This window comes from Cimex lectularius, unplaced genomic scaffold, assembly GCF_000648675.2.
Source record: "Cimex lectularius strain Harlan isolate CLEC.00 unplaced genomic scaffold, Clec_2.1 scaffold135, whole genome shotgun sequence".
Taxonomy (NCBI): domain Eukaryota; kingdom Metazoa; phylum Arthropoda; class Insecta; order Hemiptera; family Cimicidae; genus Cimex; species Cimex lectularius.
In genome coordinates this window covers 468509-490462 of record NW_019392793.1, presented here as the reverse complement: position 1 = coordinate 490462, position 21954 = coordinate 468509, and the positions used below count along the sequence as shown (strand labels likewise).

Genomic DNA, 21954 nt, shown 5'->3' with positions numbered 1-21954 from the left:
AACACTCAATCTATCAATATGTTCCATATTTAAATGTGACCTGACATGCCCCAGAAATATCTTTAAAATAACACTATAATAAGAATATTTTTAAAACAGTAGTTTATTAAATTATTAATTAGCATTATGTTTTTTTAAAAATGAATACAGTTGATTTAACAAGAACTGACTAGTAAAATTGTTCATTTTGATTGTAGCAAGGTTTAAGTGAAACACAGTAGGTCATTGGCATAATTTAATTTAACCAACTGTAAATTAAGTCGACTATTTTCTGAAATATTTAGGTAATATTTTCATTTAAATTTAACAGTTAATATTGTCAAATTATAAAGGTTTATAAACAATAATATTTTGGCTGTTGTGATATTATTGATTGGTTTGAATAAGTGTAATATTAGACATCCCTTAATTCCTTGGGCAAGGTGTGTTTCCATTTATTTTCCTATCTGTACATTTATTGAAATTTGTGAAAATTCTTTTCATGGATAACTTCCATTTTTCTTTGAAATTTGTCCCCCTGCAATACTGTAGCACCTCCTTTTCCCACCCTTTCTGTTTACTATCTCTCTCTCCCTCATAATAATAGCTAAATGAGGTTAGAATTACAAGTTGCCTTCATGTGGAGCATTTTTGTTTAGTTTTAAAAAGTGTTTTTCAAAAATAATAGAGTGATCACAGTCTCAGACAGGATAATTTTTGATACAATTTAAAATGATCTTTTGAATCAATGTTACATTGGTGATTTGGTTTTGAAACCTGACTTCTTTCTTCCTTTCTTCACAAGTCAATCAAGCACTTGAGACATGAAAAAGATTGTTGAAATCAATAGGAGGAACGTTTTTTAATGTGTAAGTATCGTTTTAACATTAGATTAGTTCATTTAAAACATCTATTTGTTTTGTTTATAAAAACTGGGCCAATCAAATCAGTCAATCTGTAATTGTTATTGTCACAATTTATGATTTATGGACTCAAAACAACATTTGATTTAGTTTATAGGTTTTATAATGAAAGTCAGTTTGATTTGGCTATCATTTTGATGTTGGGCAAAATCAATGTTGAAAACCAATTTACATACTAGAAAAGTACAACTGTCTCGGAATAAGCTTCTCTTAGAATCTGAAGCTGGGTTTCCAATGCGCAAATAAGTCGCTCGCACTACTAAATGTGATAATAACTTGCGAAACGCCATCTCGGGTTACTCATTTCCATGCGAAACAAGTCGAGCCATCAGGTTGCGCTAGATAAGCATGCCGTTTATTACTTCACCAATTGCTGCATCAACGTTTGCTATCATGTCTATACTTTTTGTCTCTGTGCCATTTTGATGCTCATTTCCTTCTATGCATCCTCTATTGTTCTTGTTACGATGAGTTTTATCTTTAGCATACCACAGAAATCGGTATCGTGTGATACAATCGTATAAGCCAAATGTAATCCTTCTGGTTCATTCTCATACTCGAGACAAGTATGTTTACACGGAGAGAAACAAACAATGCAAAACACTTTGATGCACACTAAAAAACCAACAGTTGGTCGGCTCACTCTGAAACAGCCTCGCGCCAAAGTTTTACAGTCCCAGTTAGGCATCCTCAACATGAGACAAGTTTCGCAAAACATTTGTGCGAGTGATGGAAACCCTGCTTTAGACATGTTTTGCATGTTATAACAACGTTAATTTCTTCTTTGCTTTCATTTCTGCTGTCAGTAATTATCCTCCATTTTAACTGTTTCTGTTTCTACGTCGTGAAGCTACGACAGATGGCTATTTACTTATAAAGGATGTTCAAATCATCGAGCATTATTGATTTTGTAGTAGTAACTTAAGTAAATGAACAGGTTTTATGTTATAAGAAGGCATATTTACTTTATAATAACAGTGTGTGTGCCCATTTGTGAATTCAACGCTCATTGTATAGTGACCGTTTATTTATATATTGTTTAACATAGAGTCCATACTTATTGTATATTGACAGTGTGTCTATTTGTTGTTAAATATACACAGTTAGGAACTGAGGGACCAAATCATTAGAGCCTTCAACCCATCTTGCCATGCTTTTCTGATTTCTAATCCGGACATAGCCTTTGAAATATTATTTGAAAAAAAAAAAGAAGAAAGTATCATAAAATGGTCTGGCCCGTCATTCTTGACGTCCAGCAGGCAGTTGGATATTAATTGAAACTGTATTTACTTTTCTACTTTACTTATGTCACTCTTATCAATCGACTAAATGTTTATTAAAAAATGAAAATGCGTCCAATTTTTCTTACACTATATGTATCTAGCATAGCGCATGTTATATGTCAAATTATAAGTCATCAGCACAGCATACTCATTGTTTACCAATTTGTATTATATACTGTTAAATGTAGGGCGTAGACTTCATGCTCATTGATTAATGATATTTGCGTCGTTCCAATCTTCAATTAGTAGCTTGGTAATTTACTGTTATTATTATTTTAAATCTCTCTGACCAATTTATTGAATAATTGAGAATTGATCTTTCTAGAATTTAAAATAACAGATGCTGATGGTTTTTTATTGCAGTCTCTTCATACACAGTTTTTCTGTCTATAGTTTTTGAATAGAATATTGACTATTTATGTTAGGTGCCTGGTGATACTTGGATTGAGGAGATTTTATATAAATATCTTCTTCCATGTTCAGTCACATTGAGAGCTACCCATTGTCCTTGTTCACATACATAGTTACCATATTTTGTTTATAACGGCCGAAATGTACAACACCGAAAGTACGTTTATTAAGATGAAACCCGATGGAGTCCCTTGAGCTTTGGTGTCCAAAGTAATGAAAGATTTGAAGAAAAAGTCTTCAAGCTCGTGGCCATAAAAAATGGGCTACCAAAGAAAGAAAGAAAAATATAGGTTGATTTTGACGACATACTATTTTTCCCAGGTGCTTTCTGATCCATTGTTTAGGAAGAATTTAATGTTATTGCCAGTAGTCATAAACTCATAGGTGCACGAATCTTCAAGATTCCAATTTGGAAACAATATTCACCATAATAATGCACCGTAACATGCAGGCAATTTTTCTTTTTTCTGTGCGAATGACAGAAAAATATTTTTATCTTTCTTGTGAGCTTTGACTTTTAAGCGCAACGATTTGGAACATTTGGATTTACTCATAACTAAAATTTATTAAAAATTCATAGTGAATATGTAGTTTATGACAACAAAATTTGCAAGAGATAATATTGTTAGATTCTGCAGGGTTATGAACTTAGTTTGTCATATCCGATTTTATTTTGGTTTGCCTATCCTCATATCACAAACCAGGTTAAATTTATTCTTTACATTTTTTTACGACTTAAAAGGCCACTCATTTCTCTACATTTACTTATCCATAACTCATTCAGATTACCACAGCTTAACTTTTACCTGTGACAGCAAGGTAGAACAAAAATATCTAAGCGTTTTACAGTATGGATTTTATTCCATCTGCCAGAGTTGTTTTGACAAAAAAGTATAAAATAATAGTTAATGTAAAACAAGTAAAATTTGTTAGATAGCAAAAAATGTTTCTTTGAAGTAAACTGCTCAAAAATGAATAGAGATATTTATAATTTATTCTTATTCTATTAATTTTCATTAAATTAACTGATATATTCTTGTTTGTTGGATAAAACAAAATAGAAAATGCAAACCAAACACAAACAAATATTAATCCTCATTTTTAGTAATGGATTTACTTAAGAATAGTAAACATGAAGAGTACGCATTTTGTAAACAAACACCTTTTCTCTCTTTCTCCATTTTAATCCAGTTGTATTCTATTTAACCATGAAAAGACGTCTTGAATCAGAAGTCCGCAATATTTTTGTGAGAATTTGTCATCGAGGTCATCGGCAAGTGGACATTTCAGAGGCAGTTGGCATTTCTCAGAGCGTGGTCTCCCGTGGCTCCACTGGAAGTGCCGATAGGAAGCCTGGTAGTGGATCTCAGCATGTTACGACGCTAAGTCATTGCTGTAAGGCAGAACGCTTTCCATAGTGCTTGCCAGATCCTAAATGTAGTACAAAATGTTTTGGCAAGGCCTTTATCAACATAAATTATTATGAATCGTTTGTGGGTAGTTGGCCTCATATTGGCCTTATATACCCTTTCAAGACTGCAGAAACAGCCTGCTACCAGCAACTCAGGAGAATATGGCGTAGCGTGTGCCTAGAAGAGAACACCAATTGGAATGCTGTTATTTTTACTGACAAGTCGCGTTTCTGTCTGTTTAGTGATAGCAGGCGCCGAAGAGTCTACTGAGAATAATTTCTTCATTGTTTAGAAAACCTGGGACTTTTCCATCTGCTCTTTCCCCTCACTGTCCCAGACCTCAAGCCCATTGGGTACATTTGGGATGCGTTGCAGAGAAAACTTTTCAATCACTGTGTGCAGCGAGTTGACCTGCAACAACTGAGTGCAGCGTTGCAACATTTATGGGGTGAAATTCCTTATGAAATTAGTGACAACCTTATTAACATTAGATCCAATATGTGCACAGAGAGAATAGGTTAGAGGTTTTAGCTCAAGGAGAACATTATACATGGTATTAATTGTTTAAAAAATGATTGGGTCCAATGGACAAAATTATGGAATTAAAACCTTTTATTTTATTTTTCAAAATACCATAATTAAATTTTCCTTCAATAAAAACCAATCATTTCTAGTAAATTTTAATGCCATCTATAATAAAAATAAAAATGCTAAGAAAATAAAATACTACAAAATTGGCAATATCCCCATTCATTTTTGAGCATTGTTACTTTTTTAAAAAAAATTAAAGTCTAACCAGTTTGTCTTATACTTCCAAGCCTGTCAGACATAAATTATAATGGGCCTAACGTTTCCCCTTAACAGAAACTCGTTTTGTATAGTTGAAAAGTCCCTAAATGCAAAAACCGTACCTCCCAGAGGACAGTGCATTCCACCTTAAAATGGAATACACTTTGCGGACTGTGCAAATTGCATAAAGAGCACGACCTCTCATTAGCCTGCTGCTAAACAAAGTATTTAGACATACCACTTCACATCTTATCTTAAACAGCCAACAAAGGTCGGATAAATATAGATCATTTAATTTGTTTCTGAAAGTCAAACAAACCAGTCCTCTGACAAAGCTGTAAAGAATATCTTTGGTTAATAGATGAACACAATGGTGGGTCTCATCATGATGCACGTTGGCAAATGTGGGCTAAGAGTGTTTTGAAATAACAGTTCCATTAGATTCTCTAAGTTTACAATGCATCTAATCCTGTATTTTTTTAATAAGAACTTATAACGTTTGAATCAAGAGAAGTTGGAGTGAACAGTTATTTAAGTTGTGTTGGCAAGCCTAGAATGTGGGGACTTTAAGGTTTTGACTATGTAAGCAAATTGCAGTTTTAAAGTATAAACAAAAATAAGATTAGTGGCAGTTTTCAAGTATAGGAGATGGTTGGGTGTGGCAGACAGTGATGAAAACAATTTTCTGATTGAAAAACGCCATACTTCCTCTACCCATTATACATTTGGTATCCCCAATTTTGCCACCCATAATGTACAATTGATCTACAAACTTCATTGAATACAGAGTAGTTTGTTCTCAGTGGAACATCATTCTGCATAATAAAAGGAGACCAAGACATATTTATTGTTGTTTTGGCATCAAAAGAACTTTTTTCGAGATATGTATGTAAAACAACTTAATCTTTAGAATGTTGCTGAATTGTCTTAATACCACAATGATATGGAACTGTCAAAAACTATTGCATTTTATAGGAGAACAAGAATTCATTTGTTTGAATTGCTTTTCATCCATGTGAACTATACTTGTAATGATGGTGCATGCATTTAGATATTCTATTTGGGTCATAAAAACCACTAACATGGGTAGTTTTTTGGTTTTGAACTAAGACAATATTGATTATTGATTTTTATAAGCTCCAATCTGTATATATGTACATATATATACACATATTCAGAGTTGAGCGTATCACTTCTCACAGTCCACCAGTAATTCCAGCGTTTTGTAATTTACAATAAATTACTGGCCTTGAGAATCACCCACTCCAGGTGGTGACTGTTGGCATTTTGGGGTCAGACCTCGGTCTTATGTATCCAGCCACCGAGGTTGGGCTCCGGGTGCTTTCAACAGCTAGGTCATTTTAGCACCCAACACAGTAAGTTCCTAAATTCATTCACAATCTCACTCATTCTTGAATACATTCTTTCCTATTTAGTTACATTCACTCAGTTAGGGTGGTACTCGATATTCCTCCATCACCCTTTCACCTATTATACAACTAACATAACTGGGGGTCGATTGGGTCATCAATATCCACCGTTGACCCCTCTCACACTACACATTCACACCAATAAATACATTCACTCTCAACACATGCTAGGGACGCAAAACTAGCATTATTATATACAATAAAACAACCATGTTTTCTCCAAGAATCGGAACATGGGACCCAGTTAATTGCTGCTCAAGCATGTTTTTCATATCAGGTGGCAATCCTGCACGCTCTCTGTATAGAACTTAGGAGTGAGACACATTGAACAATATTTTTCTGTATGTCGGACAAGTGGACCATAAAACCTAATAGATGTAATAGACTTCCTCTGTATGTTGGCCACATTTTGGTCCAAAAGTGAATGTCCATGTGTCAACCTCTATGGCCTATTATATTATAAATCTCTATAGGAGTGTTTTTATTAATATGATTTTGAAAATTTTGTTGATAATTTTTAATTTGTATCCCTGGGCATTGGGGGCATAGAAACAACAAAATAGTTGATATGTAGACCAAAGAGGGAGCCAACTTGGACTCTCTAGGTCCTGAACCCTACTGTGGCTTAGCATCTTGTCACAAAAGAGAATACATCTAAAATGGATCCTTAATGAGTTCAAAGTATGGCGGAATAAATACCTCAGGTATGAGGCATGTGAAGAGGTTTATAGAAAGGCCTCTGCACAACTTACAAGGGAATTATTGGAAGGCAGCCGCAACCAAACCAGGATTCTGGTTAGACTTGACAGGGCACTGCCATTTAAGAAGGCGCAAGATTGGATAGGTGTACAGACAGAAGGAACACTGTGCAGATACTGCCAGGAGAGGAGGAGACGACGGAACACATTTTATGTTTTTGTGAAGGTTTTTGTAGATGCAGATTCTTACAATAGGGAGAGGATAAGCCGCAAGTGAGATCTTACACTAAGGAGCTTCTGTCAAGGCTATGGAGGTTGATTAACAACCTGTAGCTGGCCAGTGAGATTAAAAACTAACAAGAGGAGCACAGTATAGTAGATACTCAGGTCAAGGAGCAGAAGGCCTTTTGGCCTCCTCTTTTATCCCTATATAATTTTTTCATAAGTCATGAAAGGTCATTGCAAATCAATGTTATCATTACTTATATATTTTTTAATAAGTATAAACATAATAAATTTCCACCACTTTCTAGTGCGTTAACAACATGTTAAATTAAACCTGTTAATTAGAGTATAGATTATTTTCAATATGAATGTATCATTTCATGTACAGGGCATAAAGCTTAAGAATAAGCTTTTTTCTTTTCTTTTTAAACTGCACTAAATTGTGTGTACTTTGCAGTAAGAATATCATTTTTATTTTATAATTAAAACAGTATCGTTTTTGCTGTGGCACAGAGAAAGTGCATAGAAAATAGCCTCTTTTGTGTATTTGATTAACTACAGAAAGATCTGTGTTTCTGTTTGCACTCTTTTGTTATGGAAATCATTGGTGTTGTCAACAGTTTGACAGCATTTTTAAATTTTCAACAGCACGCCTAATAAAATTTTCATCGTAGTTGTATCTCTTTGAAATAAATCAACCTGACCTTTGCTTACTAGATAATTTTAACTTATAAAAGCTCAGCTGTTAGGTTTGCAGAATTATGTAAAAACTTGTAAGAAGTGGTTCTCGCATACGTAATCAACCAAAAGATTTTAGTTCAAGATTTTAATTATTACGAATTATCGCTTATCATAGAGAGGTATATGTAAGTTTTAATTATCATACACATGCGCATATTTAAATGAATTTATTTTTATTTTTATGATAGGTTAACTCACACTTTTAATGGATGGTGTCTTTTTTTTATGTGTGTGTAGGAATTTCCAATTACGGATAGTAACATTAAAAAAGTTAACGAAATTCATTTGGACCCTGGGTAATAGTTGTTTTTCTTTCAAATAAACCCCCAGATAATAATATGGATAAATTTAATAATAATTAATAGTGTAAAGAATTGACTGCAACTCAATAAACATGTATTGAATACATTGTAGTAATTTTATTAATGTATAAAATGTGTAATAATTGTATAAATATATATTATAGGCTTAATGATAGAGATACAAATTTAAAAATAAGTAATCCTAACTTGTATATATTTGATTTTCATTCCAGTGTGATATGATACTCACAAGAAAGAGCCAATGATCTTCATGTCATATTTGAAAACATTAGGATTGAGAAAAATAAATATTGTTTTCTCCCACTAATCTTCATTGTTGTAGGGTAACAATAGTAAAATGACACAAAAAAAATCATATGTTAAAAAAAAGAAGTATTTATTGGGACTTTCGATAATGTTACTTGAAATTCCAGGATGACAATTATGATGTTGCTAAAAAAATGTTGACTTGAGTAGGCATAATTAGACCCGAAACTGAGAAAGACAAGTGCAAGTCATTCTTATTTTAAATTGAATGCTTGCTATAAAATATTTTCCATTTCCGTATTTGAATTTTGTTTTCATAGTATTTCATTGTATGGGAAAATCTTTGTCATGATTGCCATGGTGACAGTTTACAGCATGCCCTATACTGTTCGTAGAAATGCAAAAACTGAGTCACTGGGCTACTAATCAAATTGGTATTCATCAATCATAATTATTATAGTCACCAATTAAATATACTACGAGAGAACCGATTGTGTTACCTCGCTTAGCATTATCTTGGCAAGTCAAGGTTCTGCTCTAACAAATGTGAAACCTAATTCAATTTGGAATCTTAAGCGTGTTTGAATCAATTTTATATGTAATTTTCCTTTTGCTTATTTTTCTTGTCTAATCATAAGAATACATAAGAAATAAATATATGTGTGATTTCAAATTAATTGTTGACGTTCCAGATGGACATGGCTGTATATGATTCACATAGCCTTGCCTTGAATATTGTGAGTATTTATATTTACATACAAAACACATATAAACTTAGAAATAAAAATAGAAATACATTTAGTAAAAAAAAGTAAACAATTATGTAAAAAGTCAAATATTCTGCCTCAAATCAATAATCCTTCATGTGCCTGTTTATTTCATGTAATAATTATTATATTATATAATAAATTAATATTACAATAAGACAATATAATTAATTATTTGAAAAGTTATTATTAATTGTGAATTATAACAAGTAATCACTAAATAATAAGAATCTAAATTAACAGAAATTAAAAGTTTAGTTAGCAATTAATTGTACATTTAATTCATTCATTCAATTAACATTTAACGATTTTGTTAATAGTTGAAATTTAATTATTGTGACTACTATTCATTATGTTTATAATTGTTCATTGTTGTGTACCCTTTTCTTTTATGAAATTTAACCACTATTAACCAATTGAACAAAGTAACTGTTTTTAATGGCACATTTTTCTCTACGACATTAATTGCCATAAAATTATTTTATTTTGTATGTAGGCCTAAGTGATCTCATTTCATAGAATTTTTTCAGTTTTGTGTATCAATTCATTCAAATTTTCTAATCCATTAGTCGCTTATTTATTTACATAAGATTGTACCCTTCCTTTTGAAGATAATAACTAAGATAATCTACTGATCAGCAATAAAACAATTAATGTTCATTTTCAAGCATACAGATGATATAGTTAGTCCTATTAATAAAAAAATTATTCTTTTTATCTAAGGTTTTTGGTTGAGATGAAAAATTAGTGTCACAGAGGAGATTCGAACCGATGACCTAGGCTCAACATGCAGCTGTTCTAACCACTTGAGCTATCGTGACTTCATTAGAGCAGTGGTGTATTGAGCCAAAGGTCGTGGGTTCGAATCCCCTCCGTGACACTAATTTTTCACCTCGACCAAAAACCTTAGATAAAAAGAATAATTAATCGGGATAATTAATATGGTCCATTATGACCACTAAGTAAATATAGATTAATTAATAAAAAAAATCAAATTTAATCTACTATATGGTTCATGTTGAAATGATTTAAAGTTGGGTAAGCATTGATGATATAACTAATCAATAGTTATTTTTATAAATTTGATTTTACAACATTGGTATTTGGTTGGTGGTATTTTATTTAAAACTTGTAAATTTCAATTTCAGTGCGCGTTAAACAGGAAACAAAAACAAACATTTGAGTGTAAATGTAAATTAGTTGTTAATGTTAATGTGAATGATGTGCAATTGATCAATCAAACTAATTTTTATGAAGAATCAGTACAAAAGTTAAAATTTACTGTGATACATTTAGCGCGGTTTGAAATGTAATGCACAAAAAGCTGACAATTGTAAAATTAATGTTTGTTTTTAATTTTAGATAACTGGGCGTGCATTGTGTTAGGTATTGCTTGTCTGTTGATTTGAAGACACAATGTCAACGGAAGATTTGTTAATAAATGAAAACCAAGTCGATCAAAGTGGTTCGACACCCATTGAAGAAAAGGAATCTCCAAATAAAGAAAAGGGTGAAGATCAAAACATTCAAAATGATTCAACACCTGTTGAAGATGGAGAAAACCAAAATAAAGATAATGAAGAAATCCAAAGTATAGAAAGTGATACAGATTTAATCAACGCCACTAAAGATATGATTGATATTGAAAAAACTAAAAAATTTGACACTAAATCTACAGAAGATAATATCAATCTATGTTCTGAAGATAACAGTGAACAAATGGACCAAAGTGATGAAGATATTGATATGATAGACGATTATACACCAAGCCCTAGTCAAATAGGCAAACGATCAAATTCTAAAGAAAATGAAGTTTCATCTGATGAAGAAGACCTGCTGGACAACAACCAGGATAAAATTGTGATCAGTGATGATGGTGAAAGCAGTCGCAATAATTCATTGTCTGAGATTGATTTAATAGAAAGGAAGAAGAGGAAGAGGAGAATGCACCATTTGCTGCTAGACATTGATAATGGACAGGCCATGAAGAAAAGAAGAAGGAAGAAAGATTATTTGGAATATGAGGTAAAATATAAAATTAACAAGCTTCCAGCTTGATATTTAATGTGTAACTGTATCTCAGCCGCCGAAATTGCAAGGAAAAACTGATATATTTTGCTGGCGGTGCCACAAACCAGGACCTCACCTAGCGTCGTGCTTGCACTGCACGAAAGTCTACCATCTGAAGTGTGCCCAAATAGAAGGAGATCCAAAGCCCCAGTGGGTCTGCCCTGAGTGTGAACAGATTAGAAGAGCAGAATGTGATGAAGAAAAGTAAGTGTATTTTGAATTTGGTTAGAAATACAAATTGTTATGGATTTAACCCATTTAGAATTCTAAAGATTGGCTGTTGTGCCCAAAAAGCAACAATGCAAATTTAATGCCATGGAACATTTGGTTTTATTTCACATCAACCATATATAACTTATAAATACCGTGGAATATATAACAACTGAAATTTAAAGCCTAAGCTGCTTTACTAAAAATATTTAATAAGAATATCCAAGGACTTTTCCAAGGTTTTGATAAAAGTACCGAATTTATAATAATGTTAATGTAATACTAATTTGTGATATTTTTTTGTTGAGGTCTACAGGGTAGTTCGGTCTATTCTGATCATCACATGCTTTTGGCATTTCACCTTCCTCACTGGTGGTTTTACAAATCTAGACTCTATAAACTTAATTTGCAAGACGTCCCAGCCCCCCAATGAATATGGTAAAATATTGAAAACATCTGGCCGACCAAACTAGAGAGGAGGATAGCCCAACCTGGATGATCAGATGACCAAACTACATAATAATAAGTTAATTAATAATTGATCTTAAAAATAAGCACTTGTATTAAATAAGGAGGTAAATATTAATAAAATACACACATTAACGTTTAATGATAATTAAATTTTATAAAAATCATAATAAGAAGTGGCTTTAAATATATGCTAGAACTTTTGAAGACAATTTGGACCAACTAAGCCATGTCTACATATGTGTATATGTATATATATATTTTTTTAAATGATATTCACTTTGAATAACCCTGCGTTATTACTTTTTCTCCACTTTTAGATCCAAGCCAGGTTACATAAATCCTGAAACACTACGAAACCTGTTGTTCTTTGCCATTAAAAGGATGCTCACATTGGAAGGGGTGAGCTTATAAAAGAAAGATTATTTTCAAATATATGATTTTTTTAAATTCTATACCAATTTTCATTCAGGCTGAACACTTTATCCAACCGGTTGATGTTAGTGCTTACGAAGATTATTGTGATTTTGTTCTCGTTCCCATGGACCTAACTTTGTTGAAGAAAAGGGTACGGGATGGAATGTACAAGTCGACGGAAAGCTTTTTGGTTGATGTTAAATTTTTACTTCACAACAGTTACATTTACAATTCAGGTATTCTTGTAAAAGTAAATTTATAATAAATAAATAGATTTTTTTTCTATATATATTTTTTTAAATAGCACTATCTGAATTGACACTGGTTGCAAGACAGTTGGTAAAGATTGCAAAACAAGAATGTGAAGAGATGCATAACTGCAGTGACTGTTACAGGCATGCAAATACGATTAAGGATAAATGGTTTATAGAGCCTTGTGTAAGTTTTAACTTGCCATTAATTTATACTATAATGATTAACATTAAAAATTCCTATTTAATATTTATAAATTATATTTTTATCAATTTTACTATTTTTATGCTAGTTTTTGATCAATCTTGTTTTGACAGTAGAAAATCCAAGATGATCAAAAATGATCAAACCGCTAGCAAATTAAGTTTAAGATTGGTATTGTCGTCAATTTGAATACAAAAATATTGTTAGTTTAAATCAATGAAAGTGGTTATAAAATTAAGTCAGCTCTTTCCGTTTTTATAAATCTTAATCTAATAATAAATCCCCATATGTTCAGTTATTATTATCCCAATAAATTTTTTTATCCTTATTATTTTTAAGGCAAAGCCACATTTATTGGTATGGGCAAGGCTAAAAGGCTATCCGTACTGGCCTGGAAAAGTTATGAAAGTGCATGGACCGGAAGTAGATGTTAGATTTTTTGGTGATCACAACAGGTTCGATGGTTTGACTTGGTTTTTTTGGTCAACCAGCCTAATATTACAATTTTTCAGATCCATGGTCCCGCTGGCGAATATTTTTTTGTTTAGCAAACGTCCACCTTACCGCATACCAGTGCGACATACACAAAGCTTCGAAGAGGGAAAGGAAGTACGTTAGAATATATTTCATCTTTTGGATCACTTTTATTTAAAAATGAATGTTTTTCAGGAAGTTCAAGAGCATATTGAGAAACTTATTAACATCTATGGAAATTTTGAATATGCCCCAGCCAAAGTGCAGTATGATCCGAAAATGGAGTATGGCCAGCTCAAAATGATGATTCCTAGTGTATGTACTTTTCAATTTTTTATAATTATTTTTTTGCTAGAAAAATGTTTAAGAGGTGTTTTGTTTTGTTTTTCAGTATGGAAGGAAGAAAGGGGTAAGTTTTATACAAATTATTATAATATAGAAAAACTTGTACTATTTTATCTTAAAATAATGAGTTTATTTTAAAAAAATTGATAATACTTAAAAAATTCTTTAAAAAAACTTTTATTCTGAATTGAGCTCAGGATTGATACATCATTCTGAACAATCTCATAATATGTAACATTACTCCTTCAAAATTCACCAATCTAAAAGCAGGTTATCACTGCCCTTGTGAGTACGTAATTAATTTTACTTTTTAGCTAAGGTCTTGGTAAAGTTGAAAAAGCTGGTATCACGAGCAGGATTCACAGCATTTTTCTCAACCAAGTCCTTAGATAAAAAGTATAATTAATTAAAATAATTAATATGAGTACTTAATGTTGTGCTTGGAACTTCTCAACATGCTGTTTTCATAATCCCCACCCCTTTAATGCTATGCCTATTGCTGATTACATTTTTGTTATCAGTCTTTATAACATCTCTTAGAAGCACAATTGTTCAGTCATATTGTAGTGATATTTGCAAATATTTTTCTTTAACATTTGCATTATTGAGTATTGAAAGTTTATTTTATTTCAGGAAAACAAAACCACATCTTCTGTCGAGGTTACTGAACAAAAGAGTATAGAGACTAGGATGCCAATGACTAAAATCCAAGTTTTAACTAAAAACAATGGCGCCCCATCAGATATAAAAGTTGGAAATAATGTCAAAACGATAATTTCAGTCGATAAGAGGACATTCGCTCATCAGACCACAATCATAGCCGGTAATAACAAAAATACAATGAGGAATGATTCTGACAAAAAATCAGGATTGAAAATATCCCCCAAAAATGCAAAGTCCCTTCAGTCGCCTGGCCAGAGGTTGATATTCTCACCGAAGCATGTCAAGATCAACAATGCAGCACCAGATAACTCAACGTACTTTTCTAACGGAAAAGGCAAATTTGATTTGAGCGAAAACTCGGTTGTAATGAATCTGAAGAAAAAGCTGATGCTTTCACCCGATGGACAACATTCCGATGATGACAGCTTCATGCAAGGAAGCAAGTCTGAGAAAAGCGTTCATTTCTATCCAAAGCTGGTTTTAATGAAAAAACAAGAGCAATCGTCTGAAAAGAAATTTTTGTCTGACCAATTGCTATGTCCGACCATATCAACATCAGACGATTTGTCTGTTAAAGAATTTAACTCAGTCTTAAAATCTGCATATTTAAAAAGAGTGAGTGATATTAAAGATTTTGAAAACAAGCATTCAGAAGGTAAGAGTATATTAATTAAACAGATGTATGTAAAACCCAATAATTTAGTTCATAACAAAAAGGATAATGGAAAAGAAATTGATAAAAATAGATCTGATGTACTTCAATGTAATACCGGCAGTAAATTAGTAGGCTGTGATCTGCCTATGAAACAACCAGTCATACTGTTACATAAACTAGATGAAAAGATATTAAATAAAAATTCCATTAGGGTCGAAGAGGAAAATGTTTCCGATACAAATTCTTCCAACAAAACAAATAATTTTAATTCTATCAATAGCGAGATCACTAATTTTTCTTTCTCATCTTCTGATGAATATCCTGATTCTTCTGCAATTATTTCTTCATCAGAAATAAATGGCATTAAAGTTGATGGTGAAGGAAAGGTTAAAGAGACGTCAATCGATGAAATATATGACAGCGGAGATTCAGCTACGGTCGATCGTGACGAGTCACATCCTCCTCCACCAAATCTTATAGAAATTGACAATCCAGAAAGTGAAATTGGCCTCTGCAGTCTGTTGACGCCGAACGAAATATGTGCCGTCAGACAGAAACCAATAAAAGCTGCACAATCATCAGAAGAGGAGACGCAAAATGAAAACAATGAATGTAATAAAAGGCGAAAACAATCTTCACCTTCTTCAAAGGACCAAAGCCAATCTATTAAGATTCGTGTTAGAAAGGATTTAATGAGAAATGATTTATTAATGGGTATAAATATTTATTATTATTAATTTTTGTAATAAAATAACTATACACATTCTCTTTGCTGTAGATGTCTCAAGTGATGGAGGAGAAGAAAGGGAAAATCCAGAACCAGAGGATATAGTAAATTCAAAAAACCCAACTGACTTAAAAGAAAAATTGGTTTGTGTATATATTTCTACATTTTTTGTCCAAGCTATAAAATAATTATTAATTAACATTACAATTTCCATCTATTTGGCATAATAGTTATTACTCTGATTAATTAAATGTATTTTCAGGTAAAAAAAGATGATCTTTTAAAGATTTCAATTCATGATGTATTTGCTGCTATGGAAAAGGGTGAAACGAAGGAGGAAGTTTTAGAGATTGCCAAGAAGGAATTAGAATCACTAGAAAAATATTATGAATCTCAATTAATCTACGTCACAAACAATTGTGGTGAGAATAAACAGTCATGTTGTTTTCCAATTCGGTCTCAACTTGTCACATTTCAGCCTCAAGGATCGAAGAGATCGATCAGATTTTTGAAGCCGAAAGGACGAAGATAAGAGTCAAGACACGGTTGGAATGCCAGGAGGAGAAAAAACATCTTATCGACGAAATCAAAAGGAAGCAGTGGTGCGTTTTCTGCCTGAATGTTGCAAAATTCCACTGCTGTTGGAACACATCGTACTGTAGCGAGAAATGCCAAGTAAGCTCCCTCAAAACACACACACACACACACACACACACACACACACACACAACCATTCTAAAGAGTTCAGAACATGAGGTGAAAAGCCATTACATTTTTCAATATTGGTTTTCTTTTATTGTATCAGGTTTTTTTTATTTATTGAAACCACACCTTTAAAAAATATGTTTTTAAAAGCACCAAAGATTATTTCTTTCTGTATCATGCTTTGGTATAATTAATTTATGCAATTTCATGCTATTATAATTGCATACAATTAATCACTTTGAACTTTCGGCATTTTTTAAGTGATACAATCTTCCAGGACCATTAATTACTACCACAAGAATTATAACAAATAACTGCCCAATTAATTCAGGATGGGAATAACAGGGGCTTCAGGAAGCTATTAGAAGTAGAACACTTCACTGTTAAAAAGCCTTCTGCTCTGGGGATTTAGTCCAAGTTTTTGTCCAGAATAAGTTTTCATGTTCATTTTGATGTTTTAATAATAACATATTAGCATACTTTTTAAAACCTGTGTCTGAAGTACACATTGTTTGGTTATAAGTACATATTTATTATATTAATCCATGTTATTGTTGATCTTAGTTAACAAAAATAATGGTTTGAATTGATTTATAATTTTTATGTAAAGTGTAGCTGAGAAGACAATGCCCAGCTTTATACCTCAGTGCTCTAACTACTTGAGCTGTCATGACATACATTCTTAATTATACATATACATATTTATTTATTAGTTTGTTTGATATAATTTTCTATTTCCTTTTCCAGTTGGCGGACTGGCCCGTTCATTCAAAAACATGTACGCAGTATAAAATGCGTGCTAATGACATTGATTTGCGCCTGAATCCAAAACACAAAGCTTTCCTGACGCGCTACAGATCTAACAATAAAATATTAGTTCAGGTATAGTTTCATTTTTATGTGGTTTTATTTTTTGCTCAGCTTAAGTGTATTTTGGAAATAAAAGATAAATTATAAATAAAAAATAAGTCATTCTTTTAGCATTTTGGTATTTAAAAAAATTATTATTGATTGATACAAATTTAGCATAGATAAGAAAAAGAAATTTGGATAATGTAAGTGTGTAAATGTGATTGGAAGAAGCGCCCCTACTCAAGTGACTTCCTGTTAGTCCTGTCATGGGAACCTCCTGTGAGTTGGAGCTAAAGCATGTGAACTGGCCGTTTTTCTTTTCTCCTGTAACGTTTTCTCCTATTACTATTCATCAAGAAATGATCAATCAGACCATAGGTTTATCAGTTCCCCGCAGCTATGGTAGAACGAGGACTGTGTTCGAGAGCATGTAGAGAAGAAATAGACCTTTGACGTTTTAGATGACCCCCAGTGGGAAAAAAAAAATTTAGAAACAAAAAAGTCAGGAAGTGATGTGTCGAATACCCTCGCTAAGCACATGGCCGAAATCAACTCTAATTCTTCAATTGAGAAAGCCTGATGAAAGATCAGGGTCCTCTGGTTGAATAATGAGAATGGAGTGCAGGTGCATTGCTGAAGCATGAGATGACACTTCTGTCTCAAGTACCTTTGCTTTCATGGAACTAAAAGGTTTGAAGACCTTTCAAGAAGACCCCATGTTCAGAGAAGAGTATTGTGCTTGCAGTGAACAGTATTACTGATGTTGTCCCATGGCCTAACAGAAGTTACTATATGCCAGTCACATCTGACAACCTTTCGGGTGAAGACTTGTCAGAGGTCGATACCTTACCTGTCTGAAGAAAAAAAACACTTAGAGAAGCTTAAACGATTATCAAAACCAGCCAGTGCTGTGCGCTGTGAGTGTTGCCACCTGAACTTCTAGGGCTTACTTTCACCTACGTGGCTAAACTGAGACACCTTTGGAAAAAAAAAATAAAACAATAAAAAGTTGGACAAAAAAATTATTCATAATTTATATAAAATCAAGGTAATGTTTTCAAAAAAGAGAAATGTGTTTACATTACATTAAATAATTTCTCTGCATAAAATCATTTTTATGTTAGAAACCTCTCTGAGAAAGAACTACTATACATAGATTCAGAAATAGTAATTATAATCTGTATAGTCCATCAGTTTCATTAATGAAGGAAAAAAATAATAAGGGATAAACAAACATTTAGATCACTTTGCCAAATAGACTTCATAGTCCTAAAATGTTGTATGATCAAAATATGCAGTTCTTATTTTCTGAGTTGTTAATTTTTGACTTTTAAAAATATTTAGGACGTCATAGATGGGCACAAAAGATTAAATGCTGTTGTTAATAAACCTAAAGTGGCTAATTCCCTGTCTTCACTAAATGTTAAAATCGGCTCTCAAGTACAGAATGCTATAAGTCCAGTCGGTACTCAAGGTCAAAAGGAAGCAAATTCAGTTGGTGTTCATATTCAGAATGCAGTAAGTCCGACCAATTTTTATGTTCAATGATTCTATGAAATTTCTTCGAAAAATAATCAATTTTCAATTTGTCTTCTTAGGGTCAGAAGGAAGCAAGTTCAGTCGGTGTTTCTATTCAGAATGCAGTAAGTCCAAACAATTTTCATGTTCAATGATTCTATATAATTTCTTGGAAAAATAAATTTTTATTTGTCTTCCTAGGGTCAAAAGGCTACCAAGGATAACATTTTTATTAAACTAATTCCTGAGTCTGTGAACAATGGGCAGAGCCAGAATCCATCTACTTCAAAGCCTGTAATGGTCATGAAGAATGTCTACCCAATGAACGTAATCAAAAGGAAAGTTCCAATCGTAGCGAGCACCGGAATCTCCTCGATGGATCAGATAAAAGGTGAGCAGAAGACTGGGCAAGACCAGCAAAAACTGACCAAACCATGTCGGCTCATAGAGAAAAAAAGGAGCGACGGAACGAAGTTCTTTTGGCTTGACGCCTCGCCTTCGAGCTCTGGTGAAGAAGAGGGACCGATAAACACAACGAGCAATGTTCAAATTGTCAACAATCACAAATCGGGGATCAAGAGGACGGCGACTTGGGATCCATCAACAACTTTAGAGGCTGCAGAATTTGCAATGATACAAACCAGTGCTGGCTTTCGCACCGTGCCGAGTTCAGTGGGAAAAAAAATTCATATGAAAGTTTGTGGGGATAAAATAGAAGTGGTCTCTTCCAAGCAGAAAACATCCACATCCCCGAGGAAAATCCTACCTAAACTCATACCAAAACAGAAAATTATCACAAACACACGTAATTTCAAAGGTGTAATAAAAACATTGGACGAGCATGAAATTGAAAATATAATGAATAAAAATCATTTGAGTGGTTTTGATTCTTCAGTTGAACAAGAGTGAGAGCTTACTTTTTAAACAGTAAATAGTCTCTTCTCTCATCGAGTCATCGCAATTGTAAATTTATAATTATTGTAAATTTAAATTTGTAAATAACATTTTGTAAAAAAATGTACATATTTATAAATTGTTCTTTAAAAATTTAAACAAATTGTACAAGAATTCTTTTTATTTCTTCTAGCAAGGTCTTTTTAACGATTCTTGTATTTCAAAATGTTAATTTTTGAATTATAAAAACTATATTTAGTTGATTTTGTATTTAAACCCCTTAATTGATTAGTTTTTTATTGAACATAAATAGCATCATTTCACTTGTACTACTTTTTGTATTCTACTACATATTTACATTAGGAGGAAGGCAAGATCCATTTGCGCACTGTAAACCATTGATGATGATGTACATTTTTTAATACAAACATCTTTGAATTTTTTTAAAAATGATAAGTGCCAAATTTGTATTTTGGTATCCTTTAGTTACCATTGTAGTAATATCAATTTGTTCAGGGTGAGCATTAAGTCAAACATGACAGTTTGTACATTTTTTATAATATAAATTTATCTGATGAAGCAAGTTTTCAACAGTTGGTAACAAACATATAATAAAAAAAATTATGATAGTTTATTTTTCTTTTAACCTATTGAATTAATATTTAGTTAAAACAATCTCAAAGCAACTTTTAAATTATGTTTACTAAATTAATTCACAAGTAGACTTTTAAAACAAATATTTAAGTTTTTGTACATAACATGAACTATTTTTCATTTTTTATTTTCATTTATTCCAGAAAATCCTGCACTGAACTCTTTTCCTAGATTTTTTATCCTCTTCAACCCAGGGATAATTTCAACAAAATGTGAGGGCAATCCTTTCCTCTGTTTTCTTGCCTCCCAGTTGTATGGGATGCCCAGTCGCATAAGTTGGACGGTATGAAAATGTGGATGAGGTGGCTAAGGCTGGGACATCCCAACTTGTAGATTTACCACCTCGATTCGTCCGGCCCTCTGATGCTAAAAATGCATTAAAAACCTGAATAAAAGAAAGTGGCTAGATTGTAACAGAAACTCTTGCCGCATCAAGAGCAATGTCGATAGGTGGCCCTCAGAGGATATGAATTGTAGAAGTGTTATCCTCACCTGATTAAGGATAGGCCATGTGAGGTCTACCCATGGACAGCTTTCATGATAATTATGCTCAAGCACAGTAGTGGTTCGTCTGTTCCAATTCTCGGAGGAAACGGGGTTGTTTTATTGCATATAGTTTTGTGTTCCTAGCATGTGTTGTGGTTTTTTATATTTATTTATTATACTACCCTAACTAAATGAACAGTACGTAAATAAGTAAAATTGCTGTGGTGCTGAAATGAAGTAGCTGTTGATAGCACCTGAAGCCCAATCTTGGATAGATTGAGGTCTGATGCCAGACAGCCAAAACCTGGAGTGAGTGATTCTTGAGGCCTGTCAGAGATTCATTGCAAAGTAAAAAAGCTGTAATTGCAAGAAGTGATAAGTTTAATTCTGTACATATGTGCAAATTCGAGTTTATACAAATCAGTAATCAATCAGAAATATCCTGTGAACGAGGACGGCTCAAATATTTGCTCACGGAAGTTTCAAAAGATGTGATACTCATATAGTGATTAACATACGTTTTGATACAGAACAAAATAATCTTTTTACCATGCATTTGTACATTTCTGCATGATGAAGTACATTAAACAAATTACTTAATTATTTATATTCTTCTTTTGTATTTATTTCCTCTCTCGAATTGTCTGAAAACAGTAAATTTATTTCAAGATGATTGAGAAAGTAACCATCATCTTCAAAACATGGGCAAAAGTAGACGCCTATGAAAACAAATATTTTAATACTTGTTTCCTTAGATATGGAATGCTTGTCTTTCAGAAAAATTATAATTTGCCAACATAATCAGTGCTATTTGTTGCAAAAAATTGGCGCAATTGTTGTCGTAGTAACTGCAAATGTTCAGAAAATAATAGGTATGGTCCAAAAGTTTTTCGTGTATGTCAAAAAGAGGAAAGCCAAAGAAATTAAGTACTGTAGAGAGAATAATTTTGCATAAAGTGAAGAAAAATCATAAAATTAGTGGCCTAAAATTGGCTGCAGAATATGAATGAGCGTATCTACAAGAAAGAAGAATGCACAGGAGAGATGACCATTGTGACAGAACAGCTAGAAGAAAATATTGTATAACAAAGTAAATAGCCAAAAGCGACTGGACTGTGCTAAAGAAAACATTC

General features: G+C 32.6%; 1 protein-coding gene across 4 annotated transcripts; it reads left to right on the top strand.

Annotated features, from left to right (window-relative positions):
- Positions 1-523: 523 nt before the first annotated feature.
- LOC106663623 (protein kinase C-binding protein 1) lies at positions 524-20310 on the top strand. Of its 4 annotated transcripts, XM_014388590.2 has the most exons (20): positions 524-848; positions 9153-9197; positions 10590-11252; positions 11311-11501; positions 12296-12377; positions 12448-12628; positions 12697-12830; positions 13188-13303; positions 13361-13457; positions 13518-13637; positions 13714-13731; positions 14301-15699; positions 15764-15855; positions 15975-16134; positions 16191-16387; positions 17165-17299; positions 18614-18787; positions 18868-18912; positions 18989-19178; positions 19236-20310. In XM_014388590.2, exons 3-20 carry the CDS (start codon positions 10644-10646, stop codon positions 19694-19696), a joined length of 4401 nt encoding a protein of 1466 aa, XP_014244076.1. In that variant the 5' UTR covers positions 524-848; positions 9153-9197; positions 10590-10643; the 3' UTR covers positions 19697-20310. The 4 variants fall into 4 exon arrangements, with proteins under 4 accessions (XP_014244076.1, XP_014244075.1, XP_014244073.1 ...); XM_014388587.2 differs by having other exon boundaries at positions 530-848; positions 18989-20310; XM_014388588.2 differs by lacking the exon at positions 524-848 and adding an exon at positions 7637-8010 and having other exon boundaries at positions 18989-20310.
- Positions 20311-21954: the final 1644 nt, after the last annotated feature.